Here is a 12,068-nt window from a genome sequence, read left to right as displayed (position 1 = left end):
AGCCCTATTGAAGTTGGGTAAAGTATACTAATAAAAAGTTTAGTTAGTAAAAAGACACCTACCACAACTGTAATATGTATCGGCAAATCTATAAATAATGAAATATAAGTAATATCTTTCCTTGTCCAACACATGAGATCCTCATATAATACTCTTAAGGTTATCCATGGAATTACAAAAACAAATGGTAATCCTGCAAATAAATTAAAAATAGAGAAAGACAGCTTTAGATTAAATTCGATTCGAGGCCACCACCATCGCATCGGTTGACCAATGTATCTGCTGTTCAACGTCTTCAGAGCCGCCTGTGGTATATCCCGAAGCGAACTCAATCCAAGCTGTCGAAGTATGCATATTAATAAAATATGAGATGCATACGGACGCGTTAGCGACATCTTTTTAGAGACAGAGAAAATTCTCTAAGTATACAGGGTGATTGATTAGTGGGGTAAAGCTCAATAGATCTGCTATAGTAATAGATGGCAATAAAAGTTAAGAGGAAACAGTAGCGATCAACAGGTAGCAAAAACGCGTTTCAAGATTGCGGCTGTAATTTTGAATATTTTTTCGAGATATTTGGCACACGTATTCGTAATGTAATAAAGAATGGCGGTACAGAGCCCAATTTGAAAAATATATTAATATGTGGAAATTACTCTGTAATTAAATACAATATTAAAAAAACGAGCCTGTACCGCCATTAAGAAGAACAAAAAAATACAATTTCTTCAAATAAACTTTTTTATCCGATGACTAGATTTTGTATTAAAAATTTTAGTAATTTTAGTAGTTCCAAAATGACACAAAATCTAGGCATCGGATAAAAAAGTTTATTTGAAGAAAGTGTATTTTTTTGTTCTTCTTAATGGCGGTACAGGCTCGTTTTTTTAATATTGTATTTAATTACAGAGTAATTTCCACATATTAATATATTTTTCAAATTGGGCTCTGTACCGCCATTCTTTAGTATATTACGAATACGTGTGCCAAATATCTCGAAAAAATATTCAAAATTACAGCCGCAATCTTGGAACGCGTTTTCGCTACCTGTTGATCGCTACTGTTTCACCTTAATAAAAAAAATTGTAGCCAACTTTGAGCTTCATATTACAAAATTAGTTAGAATGTTACAGGTTGTTTTTAACTTATGTTTTTTTAAATGGAACACCCTATATTTTATTTTATATTCGAAATCCTGTTAACTTATCCATCACAAAAATATAAAGGTTTGTTATGTTATACAGGGTATTTACAAAGTTATAACCAATTGTGTATGAAAATCGTAACAAGTTCAACTCGCTGTATAAATAAAAATAAGCACAACATCAATAGTTTATTATTGCCATATTTTTTATTTATTGTCAAAATTTTCAAGCATTATTGACATTGCTAATTTTCTTTATATCCAATACAGGGTGAGTCAAAACGCAAGTACATTATTTTCTCAGTAATGTTAAATGGAACACCCTGTATTTTATATCATTATTGAAAAGTAACATTATATATATATATCCCGTTCACAGCGTAATACGCCTTTGGGTTCCCGTTCGCCAAGCCTGTCTATTCTGCCAGTCTTCTTCAGATAGATTTCTTGCTGACATTGCTTTTGAGATTCCTTGGATCCATGTTGTTGGTGGTCGTCCTCGTTTTCTTTTCTCTGGTGGTACCCATTCTAATATCTTTTTGGGTAGTCTTTCTTCGCCCATACGTCTAACATGTCCGTACCATATTAGTTGTTGTTTTTCGATGTCTTCTATAATTGATCTTTGTACTTTCATTTGTCTCCTGATGTCCTCATTTTTCACATGTTCTAATCTAGACTTTCCCGCTGCTCTCCTCCAAAAATCCATTTCAACTGCCAATAGGTTACCTTTAAGTTTTTGTGATAACTGCCACACTTCTGAGCCATAGACGATTACTGGTTTTAATATGGTATTATATATTCGTTTTTTCGTTTCCGGTCTTATATTTTTTTTCCATAATACTGAATTCAACGCACCTATAACTTGTTTTCCTTTGGTTATTCTGTCTTTTATGGCTTCATCACTTCGTCCTGTCTTTGTCAGTTTTACCCCCAAATATGTACATTGGTCACATTTCTTAATAGTTTAAATAGTTTTCTTTAATAGCTTAAAAGTAACATTACCGTACTTTAATTTTTATATAACATGCCCTATGTCCAAAATTATTAGTTTTCGAGATATTTTCATTTTTCAGAGCCAATTATTTTAGGTGTCTAAATTTATCTAAATTTTAAGTAAGCCATGACTGAATTGACAATTGACGATTACTGATTATCAATCTGGTAATCAATATAACAATGTAGCAAATAAAAAATAAAAATAATTTATTAATAATACATTTTACAAAAAAATACAACCACAACATGCAAGATTTTTGAAACAATTTAAAACTAATTTTTTATGCAAATGTAACAAATAAAGAAAGAAAATTAGTAATAAATTTTACAAAAAAAAACATTCAAAGACAAAATACAACATTTTGTGAAGACAGTTAAACACTAATTTTGTATGTAAATCTAACAATGTAACAAATAAAGAACGAAAAATAATTTGACAGTAATACATTTTGCAAAAAACATGTTTGAAAAAATAAGAAGCTACTTTTAATAAAATATTTTTAATATTTAATCGTAACACATTTATATGCACGCCTAAAAACGATCATTGAATGAGCTACTTACTCTACGAAGCATTTGTAAATTAACACATCGAAATACACTTTGTATTCTATTTTTCATCTCATCCCTTGTTGGAGGTATTTTATAAACTTCATTATTAACATAACAAGGGCGCCCATATAAAAATTTTTAGGGGGGGGGGCCAAACGTGAAGATGTTGCACATTACATTTTGTATATTTCGGATGACAATATATACAGTAGACTCTCTCTATAACGAACACGGATATAACGAGGTTTCGCTTATAACGAGGTACATTAGGTGTCCCATGAAATCCCTATTGAACTATAACGCTCTATAACGAGACATATTTGGTTATAACGAGGAAAAATTAAATCGAAGAATACTTGTCTTTACCTGTTTTTAGCGTTGTAATGGTCATAAATAAATAAATGCCCCAACTACCTGTACATAGAAATGCCCAACGTCTGTCTTATTATCGAGGCCAGTGCTATAATAAACTCGGCCACCTGTAATAAACATCTGCCTGTTTATCGACCGATACTGAATACTATAGGAAATTTACAATCTATGGCGGGGAAGTCTCATTGTTCACTGTTCAGGTTGACCATCGACACATAATAAACTACGTAAGAGGCATCAAAAAATTTCATTATTATTATTGTTTGATATAACGAGATCCGCTTATAACGAGATAATTAATTCACCATTTCAGTTCTCGTTATAGAGGGAGTCTACTGTAGTTTAAACCACCTAAAAAACCTAGTTTGAACCCTGTTGTGAGGAATTATTCATACATTTAAACACTAGACCAAGTTTTTAAATGGAAATGTCATGGGTACCACAAAAGTTGGGCCTCTCTTTAAAACCCATTTGAAAAGAATACAATGCTTGCAAAGCCTTCCCTTCAACTTTGGCGAGCAGACTAACCATGAGTATGTGTCGAACCAAGTTTTTACTTTAAAATCTTAAAAAGGAGCCCCCTTTATTTTTGCAGATATAGAATCCTTATGAAAAATAAGGCACACATATTCCAAACATTTTTAGAATTGTTGATAGATGGCGCAAATAAATCGCATTTTACGAATATAGCGCCATCCGTCAAGTCAACAATTCTAAAAAAGTTCGAATAAATGTTACTTATTTTTTTAGGAGGAAACTCAATCTGCAAGAAAAAACGGGGGTTCCTATTTAAGATTTTAAAGTTAACTTTCACCCCACCTCCGGAGTGTGGAATGAAAAATCCTGTTTGGTGTCATTCTATAGATTTTTGAAAAATATTAAACACGTGTTTTTTAGTTTTTATTTGGAAGTATATTTCTCGAGATATTAGACCGTTTCTATAATTTTGCTGTGGTATCACGATATACCGTTTTTTCCGATTATAGCGCTATCTATCCACAATTCGCAAAATGGCTCGAATAAAATTTGCTTATTTTTACAAGGAAAATCCAAATCTGCAACAAAAATTAGGGGTTCCATTTAAGATTTTAAAATTTACCCCCCGCTCCACACCCAGGGGTTGAAGTGGTGGACTTGTTTAGTGTCATCGCATAGATTTTTGAAAATTATTGAACATGTATTTTTCAGTTTTTCGATCCGATGTTCATATCGCGAATTATTCGGCCTTTCCGCTACTTTTGGGACACCCTGTATATAACACTCATTCATCATGAAAGATCGCCTGTTTTTAATTTAAATAAAATTGTTCTGTTCATCATAATGAACACTTTAAAAATAATCTACTTATGTACTAAAAAAATACTTTTGCAAACTAAAATTTGACTATGCTCAATAAATTTTAAAAATTATTTTTCAGTATGAATTTTTTCAAAATATAAAATATAATTACTATTTTATACCAGTTGTTAAAGACAAATGGCTCATTAGTGATTATCGATCAGAGATCGGATTTCTTGCTGATATGGTTTTTTTGCAGTATTATAAATGATTCATTTAATTTGTAATTTTGGGTGTCAATTACAGTGTATATGTTTCCCACGCCTCTAATCTCTTTCAATGTTTTCGTTAGTAGCATACCGTGATTGAGGGAAATGTATATTATGCACATTCCATACAGACCACTGTCGCAGACACAAAGATTTTCTGTTAAACTATTAATAACTAGGTACCCAATATGTGAATTTTTTTTATTAATAAATATGTTGTTTCCAATTTATCTCTCAAAATTATCCAATATTGTTTTGACAAAAATACGTTTATGTAATATAAATTTAATTTTTTTCTTTCCCGAAAAGCTAGGGGGGGGCACGGCCCCCCCCTGCCCGTGTGTATGGGCGCCTATGTAACATAACCCCAAAAAAATCAGTCCAGTTTATTGAATTCTGGTGATTTGGGTGGCCATGCTACTGGTCCATTGAAAAATGAAAATATCTCGAAAACTAATAAATTTAGACATAGGGAATGTCATCTAAAAATTAAAGTACGGTAATGGTACTTTTCAACAGTGATATAAAATTTAATATAAAATTTCAAGGTGTTCTATTTAAAATTACTGAGAAAATAATGTACTTGCGTTTTGACTCACCCTGTATTTGATATAAAGAAAATTAGCAATATCAATCATTCTTGAAAATTTTGACAATACGTAAAAAAATATGGCATTAATAAACCGTTGCTGTTCTGCTTATTTTTATTTATACAGGGAGTAGAACTTGTTACGAATTTCATATAAAATTGGTTATAACTTTGTAAATACCCTATATAACATAACAAACCTTCATATTTTTGTAATGGAGAAGTTAACAGGATTTCCAATTTAAAATAAAATATAGTGTGTTCCATTTAAAAAAAAACATAAGTTTGGTCTGCCACTGTGTTATCGAACACCCTGTAACATTCTAACTAATTTTGTAATGTGAAGCTCAAAGATGGCTACCATTTTTGTTATTAACTTTTATTGCTATCTATTACTACAGCGGATCTATTGAGCTTTACCCCACTCACTAATCAATCACCCTGTAGGTCGGAGTGCAGAATCCTTGGCAACTATCTGTTGCCTGAGCTTTTTACAAATTTATAAAGACACAGGCTGATAAATAGCGGACATGGGAGTATCTACAATATACATCCATTACCATCCCGCTTATCTAGATAAAATTCCAACAGAATTCTGCATCCTTAAAGTGCTCAAATATGAGTAAAATGAAATAAGGAATTTTTATCGGTCTGTGTCTTCTTAAAGGAACCCGCAGAAACCTTATGGAAAATGGTTCTCTGTCAAACGCTCTGAAACTTTGGGTTCTGGTAGTCCTTGATGTGTAGAAGACTCAATGGGCCCTAGCTCCAAAAAATCATGGTTTTAAGATATAAGCTTCTGAAGTTATACAGTGCGGTGGAATAAGTGTTGCCCCCCCCTGTTAACTTGTTTATTTTAAGAATATAAGCAAAACGCTCGGACAGGTCGATTTTTAAACTAACCGTAGTATATTATAGCATCAACGTTTTGAACTTTACGCGATCCCTCTTCAGATGACAGCCCTAACTTTGATTTTTTTAAATAGGAAAGTACATCATGTGACACCTCATTTAAAAGCTATTAAAATACTGAGTTCAAAAATGTATAATACTTTAATCTTGTTTGAGAGCGTAGGCGAAAAATTTCGGTCGAATTCTTTCTAAATGCAATCATTTTTTTCGAATCCTGAAAAAACCGATGAATATTTTTGAAAAATTTAAACGCAGAATGAAATATTACAGTATTCTCGATGGTCCAAAGTCTCTGAGAACTCCTACAATGTTTATTTTAATAAGTCAGTGGTGGAAAAAAGAGAAAATTTAGTGTGATTTTTAATTTCAAATATATCATTCAAAAGAAACTTTTTGTTTATTCTAAGGAACTGTCAGCCCTCGGTAATAATCTAATCTTTCATTCTGCGTTTAAATTTTTCAAAAATACTTATTAGTTTTCTCAGAATTCGAAAAAAAAAATAAATGCGTTTAAAAAGAGTTCGAACGAAATTTTGGGCCTGCGATCTCAAAAAGGATTAAAGTATTATACATTTTTGAAATCAGTATTTTAAAAGCTGTTAAATGATATGTCACATGATGTACTTTACCATTTAAAAAAATCAAAATTCTGCCTGTCGCCTGAAGAGGGATAGCGTAAAGTTCGAAACGTTGATGCTATAATATACTATGGTTAGTTTAAAAATCGACCTGTCCGAGCGTTTTGCTTAAATTCTTAAAATAAACAAGTTAACAGGAGGGGGCAATACTTATTCCACCGCACCGTATGTACAGTGAGGACGTTTGAGTTGGAATAAATTCATTTTCTCGAGAATTGGCGACTCTGGAGATAAATCCCGAAACAGGTCGATTTTTATTTTTAAATTATAATTTTTTGGCATATATAATATACTAGTGACGTCATCCAGCTGGGCGTGATGAAGCAATCGATGATTTTTTTAAATGAGAATAGGGGTCGTGTGATAGCTCATTCGAAAGGTTATTTTAATCTCTATTCACTAATAACTAATATAAACATTGACATAATTATTTATACAGGTTGCAACAAAAATTTTTTGAATTAAATTAATTGAGACAGAAAGAAGTATGTATGTAACTTATTTAATGCAAAATACGTTTTACTGCTGTCAGAAAAGAGAAAAAAATGTTAATTTGAAAAATAAACTTTGCTTTTCGCTTAATTAAACGTTCAAACTGCTAAGAGACAGGTGGGTGGCAGCTTTAATATTGAATTTAAGCGAAAACAATATTTATTTATCAAATAAACATTTTTTCCTGTTTTCGGACAACATTAAAATGTATTTAGAAATAAATAAATTATATGCATTCTCTTTTTGTCTCAATTAATTTAATTAAATTTTTTTTTGGGCACCTTGTATAAATAATTATGTTAATATTGATACTAGTGAATAGAGAATTGAACAACCTTTCGAATGAGCTATCACACGGCCCCTATTCTCATTTAAAAAATCATCGATTGCGTCATTACGCCCAAATGGATGACGTCACTAGTATAATGTATATGCCAAAAAATTATAATTTCTTCTTCTTCTTCTTCTTCTTCTTCTTCTTGTTGTCTTTATGCCCTATAGGAGCGTCGGACTTTGGTATCACCTATCCATCTTTTACCCATTTCTTCCACGCCTTCCTTTCTCTTGCCATTTCCTTCATCTGTTGCACTGTTTTCCCTCTCTTTGTCCCCTTTGCCCTCTCTTTGTCACAAAAAAGCTCATTCGAAAGGTTACTCAATTCTCTATTCACTAATATAAAGATTAACATAATTATTTATACAAGGAGCCCAAAAAATTTTTTGAAGTGAAAACTTTTTTAGGGACGTTGTGCGATTTTTGGATAGGGGAAAAAGCATTGAATTCGCGACCGTCATCGCGACCATCATCGCGACCGTCATTGCGACCGTCATCACTTATGCTATATATATATTATTTGTATGTATAAATAAATTGTATAAAAGTATTTAAATTTAAAATAAATGGAAAACCTATTTTAGGATGGGGAAAAAGATTTATTTCGCGACCGTCATAGCGACCGTCATCTATTCGACGAAATAAATTTTGTACGTATCTATATTATGTGTATCTATACATAAATTGTATAGAATTATTTAAATTTAAAATAAATGTAAAACCGATTTTTCGATAGGGAAAAAGGATTTATTTCGCGACCGTCATCGCGACCGTCATCTCTTCGGAGACATAAATTTTGTACGTATATGTATTAAAGTGAAAACTTCTTTAGGGACGTTGTGCACTTTTTGGATGGGAAAAAGTATTAAATTGGCCACCGTCATTGGCCACAGAAGTGAAAACTTCTTGAGGGTCGTTGTGCACTTTTTGGATGGGGAAAAATATTGAATTAGCGACCGTCATCGTTCCGACGAAATAAATTTTTGAAGTGAAAATTTCTTTAGGGACGTTGTGCACTTTTTAGATAGGGAAAACGTATTGAATTAGCGAACGTCATCGCGACCGTCATTGCTTTGGCGAAATAAATTTTTAAAGTGAAAACTTCTTTTGGGTACGTTGTGCACTTTTTAGATGGGGAAGAAGTATTGAATTAGCGACCGTCATCGCTTCGGCGAAATAAATTTTTAAAGTGAAAACTTCATTAGGGACGTTGTGCACTTTTTGGATGGGGAAAAATTATTAAAATTGGATGGAGAGAAAGTAATAAATAAGCGACCGTCATCGCTTCGACGAAATAAACATTTGAAGTGAAAACTTCTTTAGGGACGTTGTGCTCTTTTTGGATGGAAAAAAGTATTAAATTATCGACCGTCATCGCTTCAATGAAATAAATTTGTAAAGTGAAAACTTTTTGAGGGACGTTGTGTACTTTTTGGATGGGGGAAAATATTGAATTAGGGACCGTCATCGCTTCAACGAAATAAATATTTGAAGTGAAACTTCTTTAGGGACGTTGTGCACTTTTTCGATGGAAAAAAGTATTAAATTAGCGATCGTCATCGTTTCGATGAAATCAATTTTTGAAGTGGAAACTTCTTGAGGGACGTTGTGCACTTTTTGGATGAGGAAAAATATTAAATTAGCGACCTTCATCGCTTCGACGAAATAAATTTTTGAAGTCAAAAATTTCTTTAGAGACGTTGTTCACTTTTTGGATGGGGATAAATTACTAAATTAGGGACCGTCATCACTTCGACGAAATAAATATTTGAAGTGAAACTTCTTTAGGGATCTTGTGTACATTTTGGATGGGGGAAAAGTATTGAATTAGGGACTGTCATCCATAGCTTCGACGAAATAAATATTTGAAGTGAAACTTCTTTAGGGACGTTGTGCACTTTTTCGATGGAAAAAAGTATTAAATTAGCGACCGTCATCGCTTCGACGAAATAAATTTTTGAAGTGAAAACTTCTTGAGGGACGTTGTGCACTTTTTGGATAAGGAAAAATTATTAAATTAGCGACCGTCATCGCTTCGACGAAATAAATTTTTGAAGTGAAAACTTATTTAGGGTAGTTGTGCACTTTTTGTATGGAGGAAAAATATTGAATTAGGGCCGTAATCGCTTCAACGTAATAAATATTTGAAGTGAAACTTATTTAGGGACGTTGTGCACTTTTTCGATGTAAAAAAGTATTAAATTAGCGACTATCATCGCTTCGACGAAATAAATATTTGAAGTGAAAACTTCTTGAGGGACGTTGTACACTTTTTGGATGGGGAAAATTATTAAATTAGCGACCGTTATCGCTTCGACGAAATAAATTTTTGAATTGAAAATTTCTTTAGGGACGTTGTGCTCTTCTTGGATGGGGAAAAAGTATTGAATTTGCGACCGTCATCACTTCGCTGAAATAAACTTTGTACATATATAAATTATGTGTATGTATACATAAATAGCATAGGGCATAGGCATCGCGTATATCGTATATGATATAGATATAGCACTTCTTTTAGGATGGGGTAAAAGCATTGAGCTCGTAATTTATATACTATAAGAAGTTTTCACTTCTGTCGGCACTCCCACGAGTGCCTTCATTTTTTGTTAATTAAATTAATTGAGACAAAATAAGAATGTATATAATTTATTTAGTTCGAAATACATTTTAATGTTTTCCGAAAACCGGAAAAAAATGTTTATTTGATAAATAAATATTGTTTTCGCTTAAATTCAATATTAAAGCTGCCACCCACCTGCCTCTTAGCAGATTGAACATTTAATTTAAGCGAAAAGCAAAGTTTCTTTTTCAAATTAACATTTTTTTCTCTTTTCTGACAGCAGTAAAATGTATTTTTAAATAAGTTACATACATTCTCCTTTCTGTCTCAATTAATTTAATTCAAAAAAATTTGAACCCTATGAAACCCCTGAACACCCTGAAAAAATGCACCCTATATAAATAATTATGTTATTGTTTATATTAGTGAATAGAGATTTAAATAATCTTTCGAATGAGCTATCACACGACCCCTATTCTCATTTAAAAAAATCATCGATTGCGTCATCACGCCCAGATGGATGACGTCACTAGTATGTTATATATGCCAAAAAATTATAATTTAAAAATAAAAACCGAGCTGATTCGGGATTTATCTCCAGAGTCGCCCATTCTCGAAAAAAGGAATTTATTTCAACTCAAACGTCCTCACAATACATATAACTTCAGAGGCTTATATCTTAAAAGCATGATTTTTTGGAACTAGGGGCCTATTGAGTATTTTGTTCTACACATCAAGGACTACCAGAACCCTAAGTTTCAAAGCATTTGACAGAGAGCCATTTCCCATAAAGTTTCTGCGGGGTCCTTTGTAAAAAGCTCAGGCAAGAGATAGTTACCCAGGATTCTGCACTTCGACCTATAGAGAATTTTCTCTGTCACAATTAAAAATACTTTGACGGTAGATTCATTTACTTGCACAGAAAAATACTTACCCCATCCCAATACACAGTAAATAGCCACACTATGGTGATCAGAAAAAAGTTTCAAGAACATTAGATTGTGAAGATACAGTCCTTCCATTAACATAAACATAAAATTCGATATAATAAAATAATATCTTATACTTATCAATGCTTTGCATGTCCATGACTAAAATAAAAATATCAATAAATAAAATTTTGGAAACCTGCGAAACATATATACAGGGTGAGGCAAATAAAGGGGCAATTAGAAATATCTCGAGAACTAAAGGTAACTGAATCCTGAAAATTTGATAAGGGGTCTGAAGTGTGAACTATTTAATGAAAATTATTTCATCTATTTGCTACTTCCGGTTATACCGGTCGTATAGATAGTTTTGCCAGGACGTGTGTAGAGCTGACCCCGACAAAAATGGTCGAGAAATTTTGACGTATCAGGAGGTTTTGTCAGGGCGTGTGTATACGGTTTTATATGTCAGCGAGTGAATTATTATTCTTTATAATATCAGGTTTAACATTATTGGTTTCTAGTACTTACATAGTTATGACTTGCTGAGAAGACTGGTAGACCGTCACTATCATACTCATGAACATCGACAGATAGTGCAGTTCCTCTTACAAGTAAAGAGTCCTTCAAGATCGACATAAATGATCTTAATATAAATGAAATAAATAAATTAATATGTAAGGTATTCCTTGAACACCTCAGACGCCTAAAACAAATAATTAATCAAGAAATTATTATTTTCTTATTATACCAAAAGGATGTTAATCTCATATTTATGAAATATTTATCACTATCACCGATTAAAAGGATGTTAATCTCATATTAGTCCAAGAGCTGGAAGCGGATTTTGCTCGCTATAAGTAATATGGACATACTATACGGGGATATGTTGAATTAGTCGTGTACATCACTTTCCCACACGGGCGGAAACCAGAGCGGTGGCGGGGGTAGTTATAAGCGGTCAAAGTCACGGTTATTATTATTTTTCTTGTGACGGTCATGGT

The 12,068-nt window shown here is 32.5% G+C and overlaps 1 protein-coding gene across 2 annotated transcripts in view; it reads right to left on the bottom strand.

Moving 5' to 3' along the window:
• Window positions 1–12,068, bottom strand: part of LOC126881974 (parathyroid hormone/parathyroid hormone-related peptide receptor-like) — a 65,632-nt gene that overhangs the window by 19,034 nt on the left and 34,530 nt on the right. For both annotated transcript variants that reach the window (XM_050646721.1, XM_050646722.1), the window contains exons 3-5: window positions 11,596–11,770; window positions 11,070–11,226; window positions 63–193 (exon numbers count right to left, since the gene is read on the bottom strand). In XM_050646721.1, coding sequence (XP_050502678.1) covers window positions 63–193; window positions 11,070–11,226; window positions 11,596–11,770 — 463 coding nt within the window. The remainder of the gene's footprint in view (window positions 1–62; window positions 194–11,069; window positions 11,227–11,595; window positions 11,771–12,068) is intronic.

Source organism: Diabrotica virgifera, chromosome 3, assembly GCF_917563875.1.
Source record: "Diabrotica virgifera virgifera chromosome 3, PGI_DIABVI_V3a".
Taxonomy (NCBI): Eukaryota; Metazoa; Arthropoda; class Insecta; order Coleoptera; family Chrysomelidae; genus Diabrotica; species Diabrotica virgifera.
Note: the sequence above shows the minus strand (reverse complement) of the source record. Positions and strands in the feature narration are given on the sequence as shown.